The sequence below is a fragment of the Corella eumyota genome, chromosome 1 (genome assembly GCF_963082875.1).
Source record: "Corella eumyota chromosome 1, kaCorEumy4.1, whole genome shotgun sequence".
NCBI classification, from domain to species: Eukaryota; Metazoa; Chordata; class Ascidiacea; order Phlebobranchia; family Corellidae; genus Corella; species Corella eumyota.
Genome location: NC_137490.1, coordinates 2,380,546 through 2,393,555, shown reverse-complemented (window position 1 = coordinate 2,393,555; position 13,010 = coordinate 2,380,546). Strand labels below are relative to the sequence as shown.

Sequence of the window (13,010 nt, the reverse complement as noted above, 5' to 3'; positions counted from 1 at the left end):
AAAAAAAATTCACATTTAAAAAAATCCTTTTTATATTTTTCTATCTTGAAAATTATTTTTTACTATGTAACTAAACATGTTAAAATGTAAAAATTTAGAAATAATTTGTTTAATATTTTGTTATAACTTTTGTTACGTTTTAAGTTATTGAAAATAAATGTTTAATTTAAAATTAATTTAATTAAACAGGTTAAAATATAAAATTAAATTCTTATCGTTATTTTAGTTAGTTTAACATAATTTACATAGTTTAATTTTAATTTAATGATGTTTAAAATTATTTAAAAATAATAACTTAAAAATAGAAATTATAATTTTTGACTTCAAATATTGAAATGTAAATATATTTAATAAATTGTAAATTTGTTGAAAATAAAAATAAGTAATTTTGACGTCATAAATAAAATCACAACAATAAACAACCCTAGCCATTTTAAAGGCAAAGGTTAGATTAAAACATTTTAGGTTCTTTAGTAATTTCGATGTTTTGATATCAATTTACAATCAACGCAATGTTTTGATTTATTATCACATACTTTATACAAAAACTATTCCAGTCACTTGATATGAGCTTTACGTCTTGTCTTTTGTTTCTCTATAAAAAGAACATATTTGCTGTGTGTTGTTGTAGCTTACAATATTTAACAAAATCCTGAAATGTTTTATTTTAAACTCTCAATGACAAAACGCAGGGTATAGTAAGACATTGCCTATCCTTACATTTAAAGTTAAATCTGTTCGTTTAAATTAAAACTAAAAACAATGAATAGTCAAGTTAGAGCCGAATTGGATTGTCCAATTTGCTTGGAAACGTTTAAAAAACCGATAATGATGTTACCATGTGGACATAATTTATGCAAGATTTGTTTGGATCAATTACCTGGAGGTTTAAATAAAAGGTGATTGATATTTTAACAAAAACAACAAAATTACTTATATTTAGTTGTATAATAATAACATTATTAATCTAATTATACTATTTTTTTTCAATTTGTAGCCTAACTTAATTTTAATTATTTTTAGTTGTCCTAATTGTCGAAAAACGTTTAAAACAGAGGGGCTTCCCCGATGCCGAACATTAGAAAACGTCATAGAACAACTTAACAAGGTTCATTAACAAAAATATTAATTTAAACCCTGTTTAAATGACATACACAAAGTACATAGAGTAAGGTGGTTGAAGAGAATATTTAAACTTATAAAATCAGCACGAATTGAATAAATTTAGTAAATATTTGTACATGTACCAACTACAGTTATTTAAGATTAATAAAATATTGAAAATGTTGCATAGTTAGTTATATAACCTACATAATATACAAAATGTCAAAGTTTTTGCAATTTTCTTTTATTATCCTTATATTAAAATCAAAAAGCTAACTATTTAATTTTAGCCAAACAACAGCCAAGTCAATCAAATAACAACAAGAATGCAAAATTTAACAACACAAAAACAAAGAAGAAATAGTTTTGAAATTCAACAACTAAAAGGTTTGTTTAACAAAATTACATTTTATTAAAGTTTAACATATATTAGTTTTGTATTTAAATTTTATATGTTTAGAATTGGGAGAAAATTTTATGAAATCGAAAAACTTTTCCGAAGCTAAATCGACGTTCGATCAAATCCTTTATGACGTCACAGAGGTAGAACGCGTAAAAACAATGTTTAAAATCGCGGAATGTTTGTACGAGATGAATAAAATGCAAGAAATGATAGAAATATGCAGTGAGATTGTTGCCATGACAACTTCACTTCAACCGAAACCAGATGAGTGTGAAGTCATAATCGATAACATAATTAGTTTCGCTGAACAACTAATTGTTAAAAAAGCAAACCGAACAGCAATGACTTTAATTCGATGTGGTGCTAACTTATGTCAACATTTTGACCCAAACGCAAAAGTTAACATACTACAATGCGTTGCATCAGCCATGCAAGAAGTAGCTACGTCGATGGGAAAATCTGAACGAATCGAATTTGAACAACACGGCATTCCACTATTGGAAGAAATACGCGAGAAAGTTAAGACAACAATTAACGCTGATCGTGTAAATAAATGTGTGAATGAAGCTTGGTGCTTAAATTTTATCGGATATTGTTTAGATGAAATCGGTGATTACGATAAATCTGTGCAAGTTTACAAAGAAGCGATATCGCTTATGTCAAACGAGTTAAACGACAATGCTTGTTTATATCAAGTGTTTGGTCATTGTTACCATAATATGGGTGCTGCATATGGAAACATGAAACTGTATAACGAGGCCGAAAATTGTTATTTAAAAGCAATTGAAACTAAAAGTAAGGCAACTGACTGGGAAAATAATGATCAAAAAAATAAAGAAATTAAACTTGCTTCTAAATGTTTAACCGAGGTCGTTGAACTTAAACAAACCTAAAACTATAATGACGTCACAAAACATATTTAAGTTGGTTATTTATTAACAATCGAGAACTTTAAATCCAATAAAGTTAATCCTTTTTCAAGTTAATATTTTAAAGTAAAATATTTTAATTTTATTTTGATGTTTTTTATTTTATTTTTTTATTTTGTTTATTGTTTAAATTTTATTTTTGTCGCGTAATGTTTAACCTTGATTAATATAATTAAAACAAAATAAATAATATGAAATTAAAATTTAATAATTTTTTTTATAATTTACAATTTAAAATTTCAAAATAAAATGGTAGTCAAGACGAAGCAAAGACGAAAATTAAGAAAGAAAATGCGAAACGACAACATTTAGGAAATCGCGAAGCCCTTGATCAGGCTGTTGGTTCGACGGAGTAGCGTGGAACGAATTCCCGGGCTTATTTACGATTAAACCCGGGGATTGTTCACGGCCTCGGGAACGTGATTCGCGACGCAGTGACACCGAGCGAAAGAAAATACCATCACCACACACGAGGTTGTATATCTGAATCGTATAAACAGTCCAAAGTATAAATATAAACAAAAGTAGTTGAACTCGTGATTGGAAGTAAAATTAGAAAATCAAAATGGGTCTTAGAAATGCATTAGTGGTATAGAAAAAAACACGAATATCCCGTTTTACAAGAATTCCTTACGTAGAAATCTAAAAATTTTACCGGAATTCCATTTTACTAATATTTTAACATTTTTACGCGAAGTTTTTTCCTTAGTGTTGTTATTTAATAGATATATAATTAAAATAAATATAAAAAAAATAAAATAATAAAAAAATGCCCAAAATGTTGTTTACTAAATATTATCACGTCATAAAACACATTGTTGTATGAATCAAAATTGGGGACAAACTTAAATAATACTCAGGGCATGCGACAATTTCTTTGAGTAAATACAATTTTCTATTTTTAATAAAAATTTTTGCGTATAAAAGTGTCAAAATATTAGTTGAATATAATTCTAGTTAAATTGTTAGGTGTCCATGTTAGGAATTTTCAACGCAAATCAAAATATTCGTGTTTTTTCCTATATATGTAATGCATTTCTAAGACCCATTTTGGCCTCCATGAATCGGAAAAATGACGTAACAATCCGGTTGAATCAGTTAAACTACTTGTGTTTATATATTTACTTTGGAATAATCTAAGGTTTCAATGAATGGCCGCCTACGTAGGCGACAGTAATACATTAGACAGTAATACATTAACTAAAACTTTAGCCTAAAACGATTTAAAAAAAGAGAAAATTTAAACTTTTTCTAATATTTCTTTTATTTGTGTTATATAAAAACCTCTAATTTATAATTTAAAATTTATTTTAACAATTTTAACTGAACAGGTTGAAAAAATAAAAATGAATTCAAAAATTATTTGTTTAATATTATTTCAAAAATCGGTAAGCAATTTAAATAAATATAATTATACAAAAAAAAATCAATTAAATGTTTAAAAAAATCTTATTTTTAAATTGAAACCAAAATATTTCAGGTGTTTGGAAATAATATTGGAAATAGTGATTTATTTTTGACAACGGTTGATACGCTTAACCCGCGTAAGTAAACTTAAAAGTATCAATACGAGTGAAAATAATTAATTCAGTTAACATTGTAAAATTTGGTTTAAACCCTAATATTTATTTTAAAATTTTATTTTAGATGCAATCAGCGAAGTAATAAATACAATATCAGGTACGCTTTAATTAAAATAAACTTATATTTTGGGCTTATTAAATACAAGTTAAAGAAAAAAAAATTAATATCAATTTAATTAGATAAAATTTCAAAAATTTACAAGAAATCTAAAACACGATTTTTACAGCGTCATGCTACACTACCCCACGTGACGTCATCGGTGACGTGCCAAATTAATTTGTACAATTTGCTTAGAAAAGTTTAAAACCGACAAAAAACAAACTTTACTGATAGAGTTAAATTAAAAATAAAACGTAAAAGCAAACACTAGATGTCCCTGTTAAGCTACCTTTCACAACTTAGCCTAAAACGTTTTAAAATCTAGTATTAAAGTAAACCAGTTATGACATTGGGTTACGAGGCCTCTAATACCATTTGTTGTCCCGGTATTTACTTATAACTTAAACACGTCACAATATTACATTCTTCAACAATAACAATAATATATTATTTTTTATAATTTAATTAAACATGTTAAAATATAAGCGTGAGTTAATATCGCTTTTTTTAGGTAATTTAACATAATTCACATGTTTCAATTTTAACTTAATAAAAAATAATATTTATTAAAAACTTAATAACTTAAACGTATATTGATAATTATTTACACACTACTTATTTTGCTTACAAGTTACTATGTATTATAATACTGTGTAACTTTACAACGTGTTGTATAATGTTATCAAAATTAAAACTTAAACCAAAAATATTTTCTTATTAGTTATAACCCAGCATCAATATTTAAGTTGATTATATATTTTAAATATAACAAAGGAATCATGTATAATCACTTCTTAATAATAAACTCATATTTATTAGTAGATATATCAGTTTTAATGTTGTAGATAATGTTGTAGGTATAAGGCTGAAGTTGTTTTAATTATTAAACTGTTAGGATGACAGAGTTTTAATTAATATATTTAAGTTTAAAGAAACAATTAAGTTGCACATAAAACATTTTTTCGCAAATTTAATTTTATTTATCGAGTAAAATTAAGGTTTAATAAAATTTGTGTAAAAACTTGTTTTTTAAAATTATTTGAACAGACAAAATAGCAAGAGTAACGCAAGATTAGATTTCAGTTATCCCAACGAGGCCAAGTTTTATTTATTGAAGCGTTATGTAGCAGATTAAAATAGATTTCGTTTTTGCTGAAAATAAATAAAAGAGAATAAAGAAGCAAAGAGTAGAAGAGCAAGTTTTTGTCATGGTCATGAATCTAAATTAACTTTAAAATTTTTTCTTTACAACAAGTTTTTTTCTATAGAATGTTAATACAGCGTAAGGCTGCCACTAGCTTACTAACATAATTGTAGTATCTACACAGTTTTATATGTATAAATTTTTATTTCAGAGTTAAAACTTAATTAAAACTATAAACAATGAATAGTCAAATTAGAGCCGAATTGGGTTGTCCAATTTGCTTGGAAACGTTTAAAAAACCGATAATGATGTTACCATGTGGACATAATTTATGCAAGATTTGTTTGGATCAATTACCTGGAGGTTTAAACAAAAGGTAAGTTGATATTTTAAAAAATTAACAAAAAAAATTGTATTAGTTATATTTGACTAAAATCTCTTTTTACGTTACAACTTAACTTAAATTCACTTAATTTTTAGTTGTCCTAACTGTCGAGAAACGTTTAAAGCGGAGGGCTCTGGTTAAACATATTTAAATTTGATATGTTTGGTGAAAAAAATGAAAGTATTAAACTTTCTTCTAAATGTTTAACCAGGGTCGTTAAACTCAAACAAACATAAATTATTATGACGTTATAAAACAAAATTAACTTGGTTATTTATTAACAAACCACGAATTTTAAATCCAATAAAGTAAATCGTTTTACAAGTTAATATTTTAAAGTAAAATGTTTTCAATTTTTTTTTAAGTTTTTTATTTTTTTTTTATTCTGTTTATTGTTTAAATTTTTTTTTTGTCGTGTAATGTTTATCCTTGATTAATATATTTAAAAAATAATAAATAATATGAAATTAAAATTTAATAATTTTTTTTATAAATTACAATTTGAAATTTCAAAATAAAATGGTAGTCAAGACGAAGCAAAGACGAAAATTAGAAAAGGAAATCGCAAACGACACCATTTAAAAAAACACGAAGCCCGCGATCAGACTGTTTGCTCGACGGGGTAGCGTGGAACGAATCCCCGTGCTTATTTACGATTAAACCCGGGGATTGTTCACGGTCTCGAGAACGTGATTCGCGACGCAGTGACACCGAGCGAAAGAAAATACCATCACCACACACGAGGTTGTATATCTGAATCGTATAAACAGTCCAAAGTATAAATATAAACAAAAGTAGTTGAACTCGTGATTGGAAGTAAAATTAGAAGATCAAAATGGGTCTTAGAAATGCATTACAGGTATAGGAAAAAACACAAATATCCCGTTTTACAAGAATTCCTTACGTAGAAATTTAAAAATTTCACCGGAATTCGATTTTACTAATATTTTAATATTTTTACGCAAAGTTTTTTCCTTAGTGTTGTTATTAAATAGAGATATTTTCAAAATAAAAGTAAAAAAGAAATAAAATAATGAGAAAATGCCCAAAATGTTATTTACTAAACATTATCACGTCATAAAACACATTGTTGTATGAATCAAAATTGGGGACAAACTTAAATAATACCCAGGGCATGCTACAATTTCTTTGAGAAAATACAATTTTCTATTTTCAACAAAAATGTTTGCGTATAAAAGTGTCAAAATATTAGTATAATATAATTCTAGTTAAATTGTTAGGTGCCCATGTTAGGAATTTTCGCAAATCAAAATATTCGTGTTTTTTCCTATATCTGTAATGCATTTCTAAGACCCATTTTGGCTTCCATGAATCGGAAAAATGACGTAACGATCCGGTTGAATCAGTTAAACTACTTGTGTTTATATATATACTTTGGAATAGTCTAAGGTTTCAATGAATGGCCGCCTACGTAGGCGACAGTAATACATTAACTAAAACTTTAGCCTAAAACGATTTAAAAAAAAGGAAAATTTAAACTTTTTCTAATATTTCTTTTTGTGTTATATAAAAACCTCTAATTTATAATTTAAAATTTATTTTAACAATTTTAACTGAACAGGTTGAAAAAATAGAAATGAATTCAAAAATTATTTGTTTATTATTATTTCTAAAATCGGTAAGCAATTTTAAATAAATTTAATTATACAAAATAAAATCAATTAAATGTTTTATAAAATCTTATTTTTAAATTAAAACCAAAATATTTCAGGTGTTTGGAAATAATATTGAAAATAGTGATTTATTTTTGACAACGGTTGATGCACTTAACCCGCGTAAGTAAACTTAAAAGTTTTAATAAGTGTGAAAATAATTAATTCTGATAATATTGTGAAATTTGGTTTAAAACCTATTTATTTATTCTAAAACTTTATTTTAAATTCCATCAGCGAAGTAATAAATACAATATCAGGTAAGCTTTAATTAAAATAAATTTTAATTATTTTAGGCTGATTAAATATAAGTTAAGAAAAAAATATTAATTTCAATTTAATTAGATAAAGTTGAAAAAATTTACTAGAAACCTAAAACCACGATTTTTACAGCGTATGTTATATTACCCCACGTCACGTCATCGGTGACGTGCCAAATTAATTTGTCCAATTTGCTTAAAAAAGTTAAAAACCGATAAAAAACAAACTTTACTGATAGAGTTAAATTAAAAATAAAACAAAAAAGCAAACACTGGATGTCCCTGTTAAGCTACCTTTCACAACTTAGCCTAAAACGTTTTAAAATCTAGTATTAAAGTAAACCAGTTATGACATTGAGTTACGAGGCCTCTAATACCATTTGTTATCCCGGTATTTACTTATAACTTAAACACGTCACAATATTACATTCTTCAACAATAACAATAATATATTATTTTTTATAATTTAATTAAACAAGTTAAAATATAAGCGTGAGTTATTACCGATTTTTACTTATTTTAACATAATTTACATGTTTTAGTTTTAACTTAATAAAAAATTATAAATAATATAAAATTAATAACTTAAACGTATATTGATAATCATTTACACACTACTTATTTTGCTTACAAGTTACTATGTATTATAATACTGTGTAACTTTACAACGTGTTGTATAATGTTATCAAATTAAAACTTAAACCAAAAATATTTTCTTATTAGTTATAACCCAGCATCAATATTTAAGTTGATTGTATATTTTAAATATAACAAAGGAATCATGTATAATCACTTCTTAATAATTAACTTATATTTATTAGTAGATATATCAGTTTTAATGTTGTAAATAATGTTGTAAGTAGGGCTTAAGTTGTTTTAATTATTAAACTGTTAGGATGACAGAGTTTTGATCAATATATTTAAGTTTAAAGAAACAATTAAGTTGCACATAAAATATTTTTTCGCAAATTTAATTTTATTTATCGAGTAAAATTAAGGTTTAATAAAATTTGTGTAAAAACTTGTTTAATTGAAAAGGTTGCATAGTTAATAATATAACCTACATTATATACAAAATATCAAAGTTTTTGCATTACTTTTTATTATGCTTAATGATAGAATAAAAAAGCTAACCATTTAATTTTAGCCAAACAACAGCCAAGTCAATCAACTAACAACAAAAATGCAAAATTTAACAACAAAAAAACAACGAAAAAATAGTTTTGAAAATCAACAACTAAAAAGTTTGTTAAAATTACATTTTATTGAAGTTTTAAACAAAATTACATTTTATTGAAGTTTTACAAATATTAATCTTGATCAAATAGGTTTTTTAAATTGTTATAATTTTTTAAGCGTTTTTGGCTGGTAAATTTTCAAAATTAACAGCATAGCCATAATTTGTTAAATTTTTTTAAATACGGCCTACCTAATTAAAAATACTTTTAAAGATAAAAAATGTCTTATATAATATGGCTAAATACTGCTTTTTATGTTAAGTTTGTTTTCTGCAAAAAAAAAAAATCCCGATATCTCGAAACCTACTCGACTTATTTTTAAAATAATGGTATCCTCGTGTAAGTTGAAAAAATTTCAACATAATTAACAAAGAAACTCTACGACCGAACCATCTCTTTAACTAATTTTTGTTTAGAATTGGGAGAAAAAATGATGAAATCGAAAAACTTTTCCGAAGCTAAATCGACGTTCGATCAAATTCTTTATGACGTTACAGAAGTAGAACGCATAAAAACAATGCTTAAAATCGCAGAATGTTTAACGAGATGAATAAAATGGAAGAAACAAAAGAGATGTGCTGTGAGATTGTTGCCATGACAACTTCACTTCAACCGAAACCGGACGAGTGTGATGTCATAATTAATAACATATTTAGTTTCGCTAAACAACTAACTGTTAAAAAAGCAAACCGAACAGCAATGACTTTAATTCGATGTGGTGCTAACTTATGTCAACATTTTAACCCAAACACAAAAGTTAGCAAACTAGCTGTGGTTGCAGGAGCCATGCAAGAAGTAGCTAAGTCGATGGGAAAATCTGAACAAATCGAATTTAAACAACATGGCATTCCACTATTGGAAGAAATACGCGGTAAAATTAAGACAACAATTAACGCTGATCGTGTAAAGAAATGTGAGAACGAAGCTTGGTGTTTAAAACATATCGGTGCATGTTGTAATGAAATCGGTGATTACGATAAATCTGTGCAAGTCCACAAAGAAGCGATATCGCTTATGTCAAACGAGTTAAACGACGATGCTTGTTTATATCGAGTGTTTGGTTTGTGTTACAATAATATGGGTTCTGCATATGAAGACATGAAACTGTATAACGAGGCCGAAAATTGTTATTTAAAAGCAATTGAAATATATTATAAGACAACTGACTGGGAAAATAATGATGAAAAAAATTAAAGTATTAAACTTTCTTCTAAATGTTTAACTAAGGTCACTGAACTTAAACAAACATAAAACTATTATGACGTCACAAAACAAATTTAACCTGGGTATTCATTAACAATCACAAATTTGAATTCCAATAAAGTAAATTGTTTTTCAAGTTAATTTTTTTCTTTTTAGGTAAAATAATTATGTTTTGAAATTAAGATAGTGAGTTTTTATCGTTTTTTTTTAAGTTATTTCAACATAATTTACATGTTTTAGTTTTAACTTAATAAAAAATAATATTTATTAAAAACTTAATAACTTTAACGTATATTGATAATTATTTACACACTACTTATTTTGCTTACAAGTTACTATGTATTATAATACTATGTAACTTTACAACGTGTTGTATAATGTTATCAAAATTAAAACTCAAACCAAAAATATTTTCTTATTAGTTATAACCCAGCATCAATATTTAAGTTGATTGTATATTTTAAATATAACAAAGGAATCATGTATAATCACTTCTAAATAATTAACTTATATTTATTAGTAGATATATCAGTTTTAATGTTGTAAATAATGTTGTAAGTAGGGCTTAAGTTGTTTTAATTATTAAACTGTTAGGATTACAGAGTTTTGATCAATATATTTAAGTTTAAAGAAACAATTAAGTTGCACATAAAATATTTTTTCGCAAATTTAATTTTATTTGTCGAGTAAAATTAAGGTTTAATAAAATTTGTGTAAAAACTTGTTTATTAAATTATTTGAAAAAACAAAATAACAGGTTACGCAAGATTAGATTTCAGTTATCCCAACGAGGCCAAGTTTTATTTATTAAAGCGTTATGTAAATTTCGTTTTTGCTGAAAATAAATAAAAGAGAATAAAGAAGCAAAGAGTAAAAGAGCAAGTTTTGTCATGGTCATGAATCTAAATTAACTTTACAATTTTTTCTTTACAAAAAGTTTTTTTCTATAGAATGTTAATACAGCGTAAGGCTGCCACTAGCTTACTAACATAATTGTAGTATCTACACAGTTTTATACGAAACTTAATTTAAACTAAAAACAATGAATAGCCAAATTAGAGCCGAATTGGATTGTCCAATTTGCTTGGAAACGTTTAAAAAACCGATAATGATATTACCATGTGGACATAATTTATGCAAGATTTGTTTGGATCAATTACCTGGAGGTTTAATTAAAAGGTGAGTTGATATTTTAACAAAATTAACAAAACAAATTGTGTTTTAGCTTAATGTTAATAACAATATTAGTTACATTTGACTAGAATCTCTTTTTACGTTACAACTTAACTTAACTTCACTTAATTTTTAGTTGTCCTAATTGTCGAAAAACGTTTAAAGCGGAGGGACTTCCCCGATGCCGAACTTTAGAAAACGTCATAGAACAACTTAACAAGGTTAATTAACACAAAATATTATTTTAAACCCTGTTTAAATGACATACACAACCTACATAGAATAAGGTGGTTGTAAACAATAAGAATTTTATAATAAATATTTGTACATGTACAGTATACAGCTATTTTACATACATATTTAATAAGAAAAATATTGCATAACCAAGATATAGTCTTTAGTTAGCAACCTAGCCTAAAAAATATACAAAATTCTTTAGTTCATAGAATTGTTTAAAACTTGAATTTTAAAATCACAAATTAATAAAATGTAACCATTTAATTTTAGCCAAACAACAGCCAAGTCAATCAACTAACAACAAGAATGCAAAATTTAACAACACAAAGGCAAAGAAAAAATAGTTTTGAAATTCAACAACTAAAAGGTTTGTTCAATAAAATTACATTTTATTGAAGTTTAACATATATTAGTTTTGTATTTAAATTTTATATGTTTAGAATTGGGAGAAAATTTTATGAAATCGAAAAACTTCTCCGAAGCTAAATCGACGTTTGATCAAATTCTTTATGACGTCACAGAAGTAGAACGCGTAAAAACAATGCTTAAAATCGCAGAATGTTTGTACGAGATGATTAAAATGCAAGAAATGAAAGAAATGTGCAGTAGGATTGTTTCCATAACAACTTCATTTAAACCGAAACCAGATGAGTGTGGCGTCATAATTAATAACATAATTAGTTTCGCTAAACAACTAACTGTTAAAAAAGCAAACCGAACAGCAATGACTTTAATTCGATGCAGTGCTAACTTATGTCAACATTTTAACCCAAACACAAAAGTTGATTATTTATCTTGGGTTGCATGGGCCATGCAAGAAGTAGCTAAGTCGATGGGAGTATCTGAACGAATCGAATTTGAACAACATGGCATTCCACTATTGGAAGAAATACGCGAGAAAGTTAAGACAACAATTAACGCTGATCGTGTAAAGAAATGTGTGAATGAAGCTTGGTGTTTAAAACATATCGGTACATGTTGTAGTAAAATCGGTGATTACGATAAATCTGTGCAAGTTTACAAAGAAGCGAAATCGCTTATGTCAAACGAGTTAAACGACGATGCTTGTTTATATCAAGTGTTTGGTTTGTGTTACCATAATATGGGTGTTGCATATCATAACATGAAACTGTATAACGAGGCCGAAAAATGTTATTTAAAAGCAATTGAAATATATGGTAAGGCAACTGACTGGGTAATTAATGATCAAAAAAGTGAATTTATTAAATTTGCTTCTAAATGGTTAACCAAGGTCGTTGAACTTAAACAAACATAAAACTATAATGACGACACAAAACAAATTTAACTTTGTTATTCATTAACAGTCACGAATTTAAAATCTAATAAAATAAATTGTTTAACAAGTTAATATTTTTTCCTTTAGGTAAAATTATTATTTTTTAAAATTTATTTTTTGATTTTTATTTTGTTTTCATCGTTTTATTTGAATATTATTTTAAACTCTAATGTTTATTATGATTGTTAAATTTTAAAATAAAATAAAAAAAAATTTTGTGATTTTTCTCCACAATTTAAAAATTAAAATTACAAAACAAAATAGTAAACCAACTTGCTATA

General features: G+C 25.9%; 3 protein-coding genes across 4 annotated transcripts; all 3 read left to right on the top strand.

The window, feature by feature from the left end:
• Positions 1-715: 715 nt before the first annotated feature.
• LOC145763390 (uncharacterized) lies at positions 716-2,577 on the top strand. The gene is made up of 3 exons (XM_082574829.1): positions 716-899; positions 1,024-1,491; positions 1,565-2,577. Exons 2-3 carry the CDS (start codon positions 1,431-1,433, stop codon positions 2,398-2,400), a joined length of 897 nt encoding a protein of 298 aa, XP_082430955.1. The 5' UTR covers positions 716-899; positions 1,024-1,430; the 3' UTR covers positions 2,401-2,577.
• A 2,904-nt stretch (positions 2,578-5,481) lies between these two features.
• LOC145759296 (uncharacterized) lies at positions 5,482-10,324 on the top strand. Of its 2 annotated transcripts, XM_082573096.1 has the most exons (5): positions 5,482-5,639; positions 6,175-6,392; positions 7,381-7,444; positions 8,729-8,825; positions 9,236-10,324. In XM_082573096.1, the coding sequence occupies exon 5, from the start codon at positions 9,354-9,356 to the stop codon at positions 10,011-10,013; it is 660 nt and encodes a 219-aa protein (XP_082429222.1). In that variant the 5' UTR covers positions 5,482-5,639; positions 6,175-6,392; positions 7,381-7,444; positions 8,729-8,825; positions 9,236-9,353; the 3' UTR covers positions 10,014-10,324. The 2 variants fall into 2 exon arrangements, with proteins under 2 accessions (XP_082429222.1, XP_082429230.1); XM_082573104.1 differs by lacking the exon at positions 8,729-8,825 and having other exon boundaries at positions 6,175-7,444.
• Positions 10,325-11,045: 721 nt separating this feature from the next.
• Positions 11,046-12,777, top strand: LOC145763492 (uncharacterized). Its single transcript, XM_082574949.1, has 4 exons — positions 11,046-11,201; positions 11,332-11,416; positions 11,703-11,799; positions 11,873-12,777. The coding sequence occupies exons 1-4, from the start codon at positions 11,065-11,067 to the stop codon at positions 12,706-12,708; spliced, it is 1,155 nt and encodes a 384-aa protein (XP_082431075.1). The 5' UTR covers positions 11,046-11,064; the 3' UTR covers positions 12,709-12,777.
• The last annotated feature ends 233 nt before the right edge of the window (positions 12,778-13,010 follow it).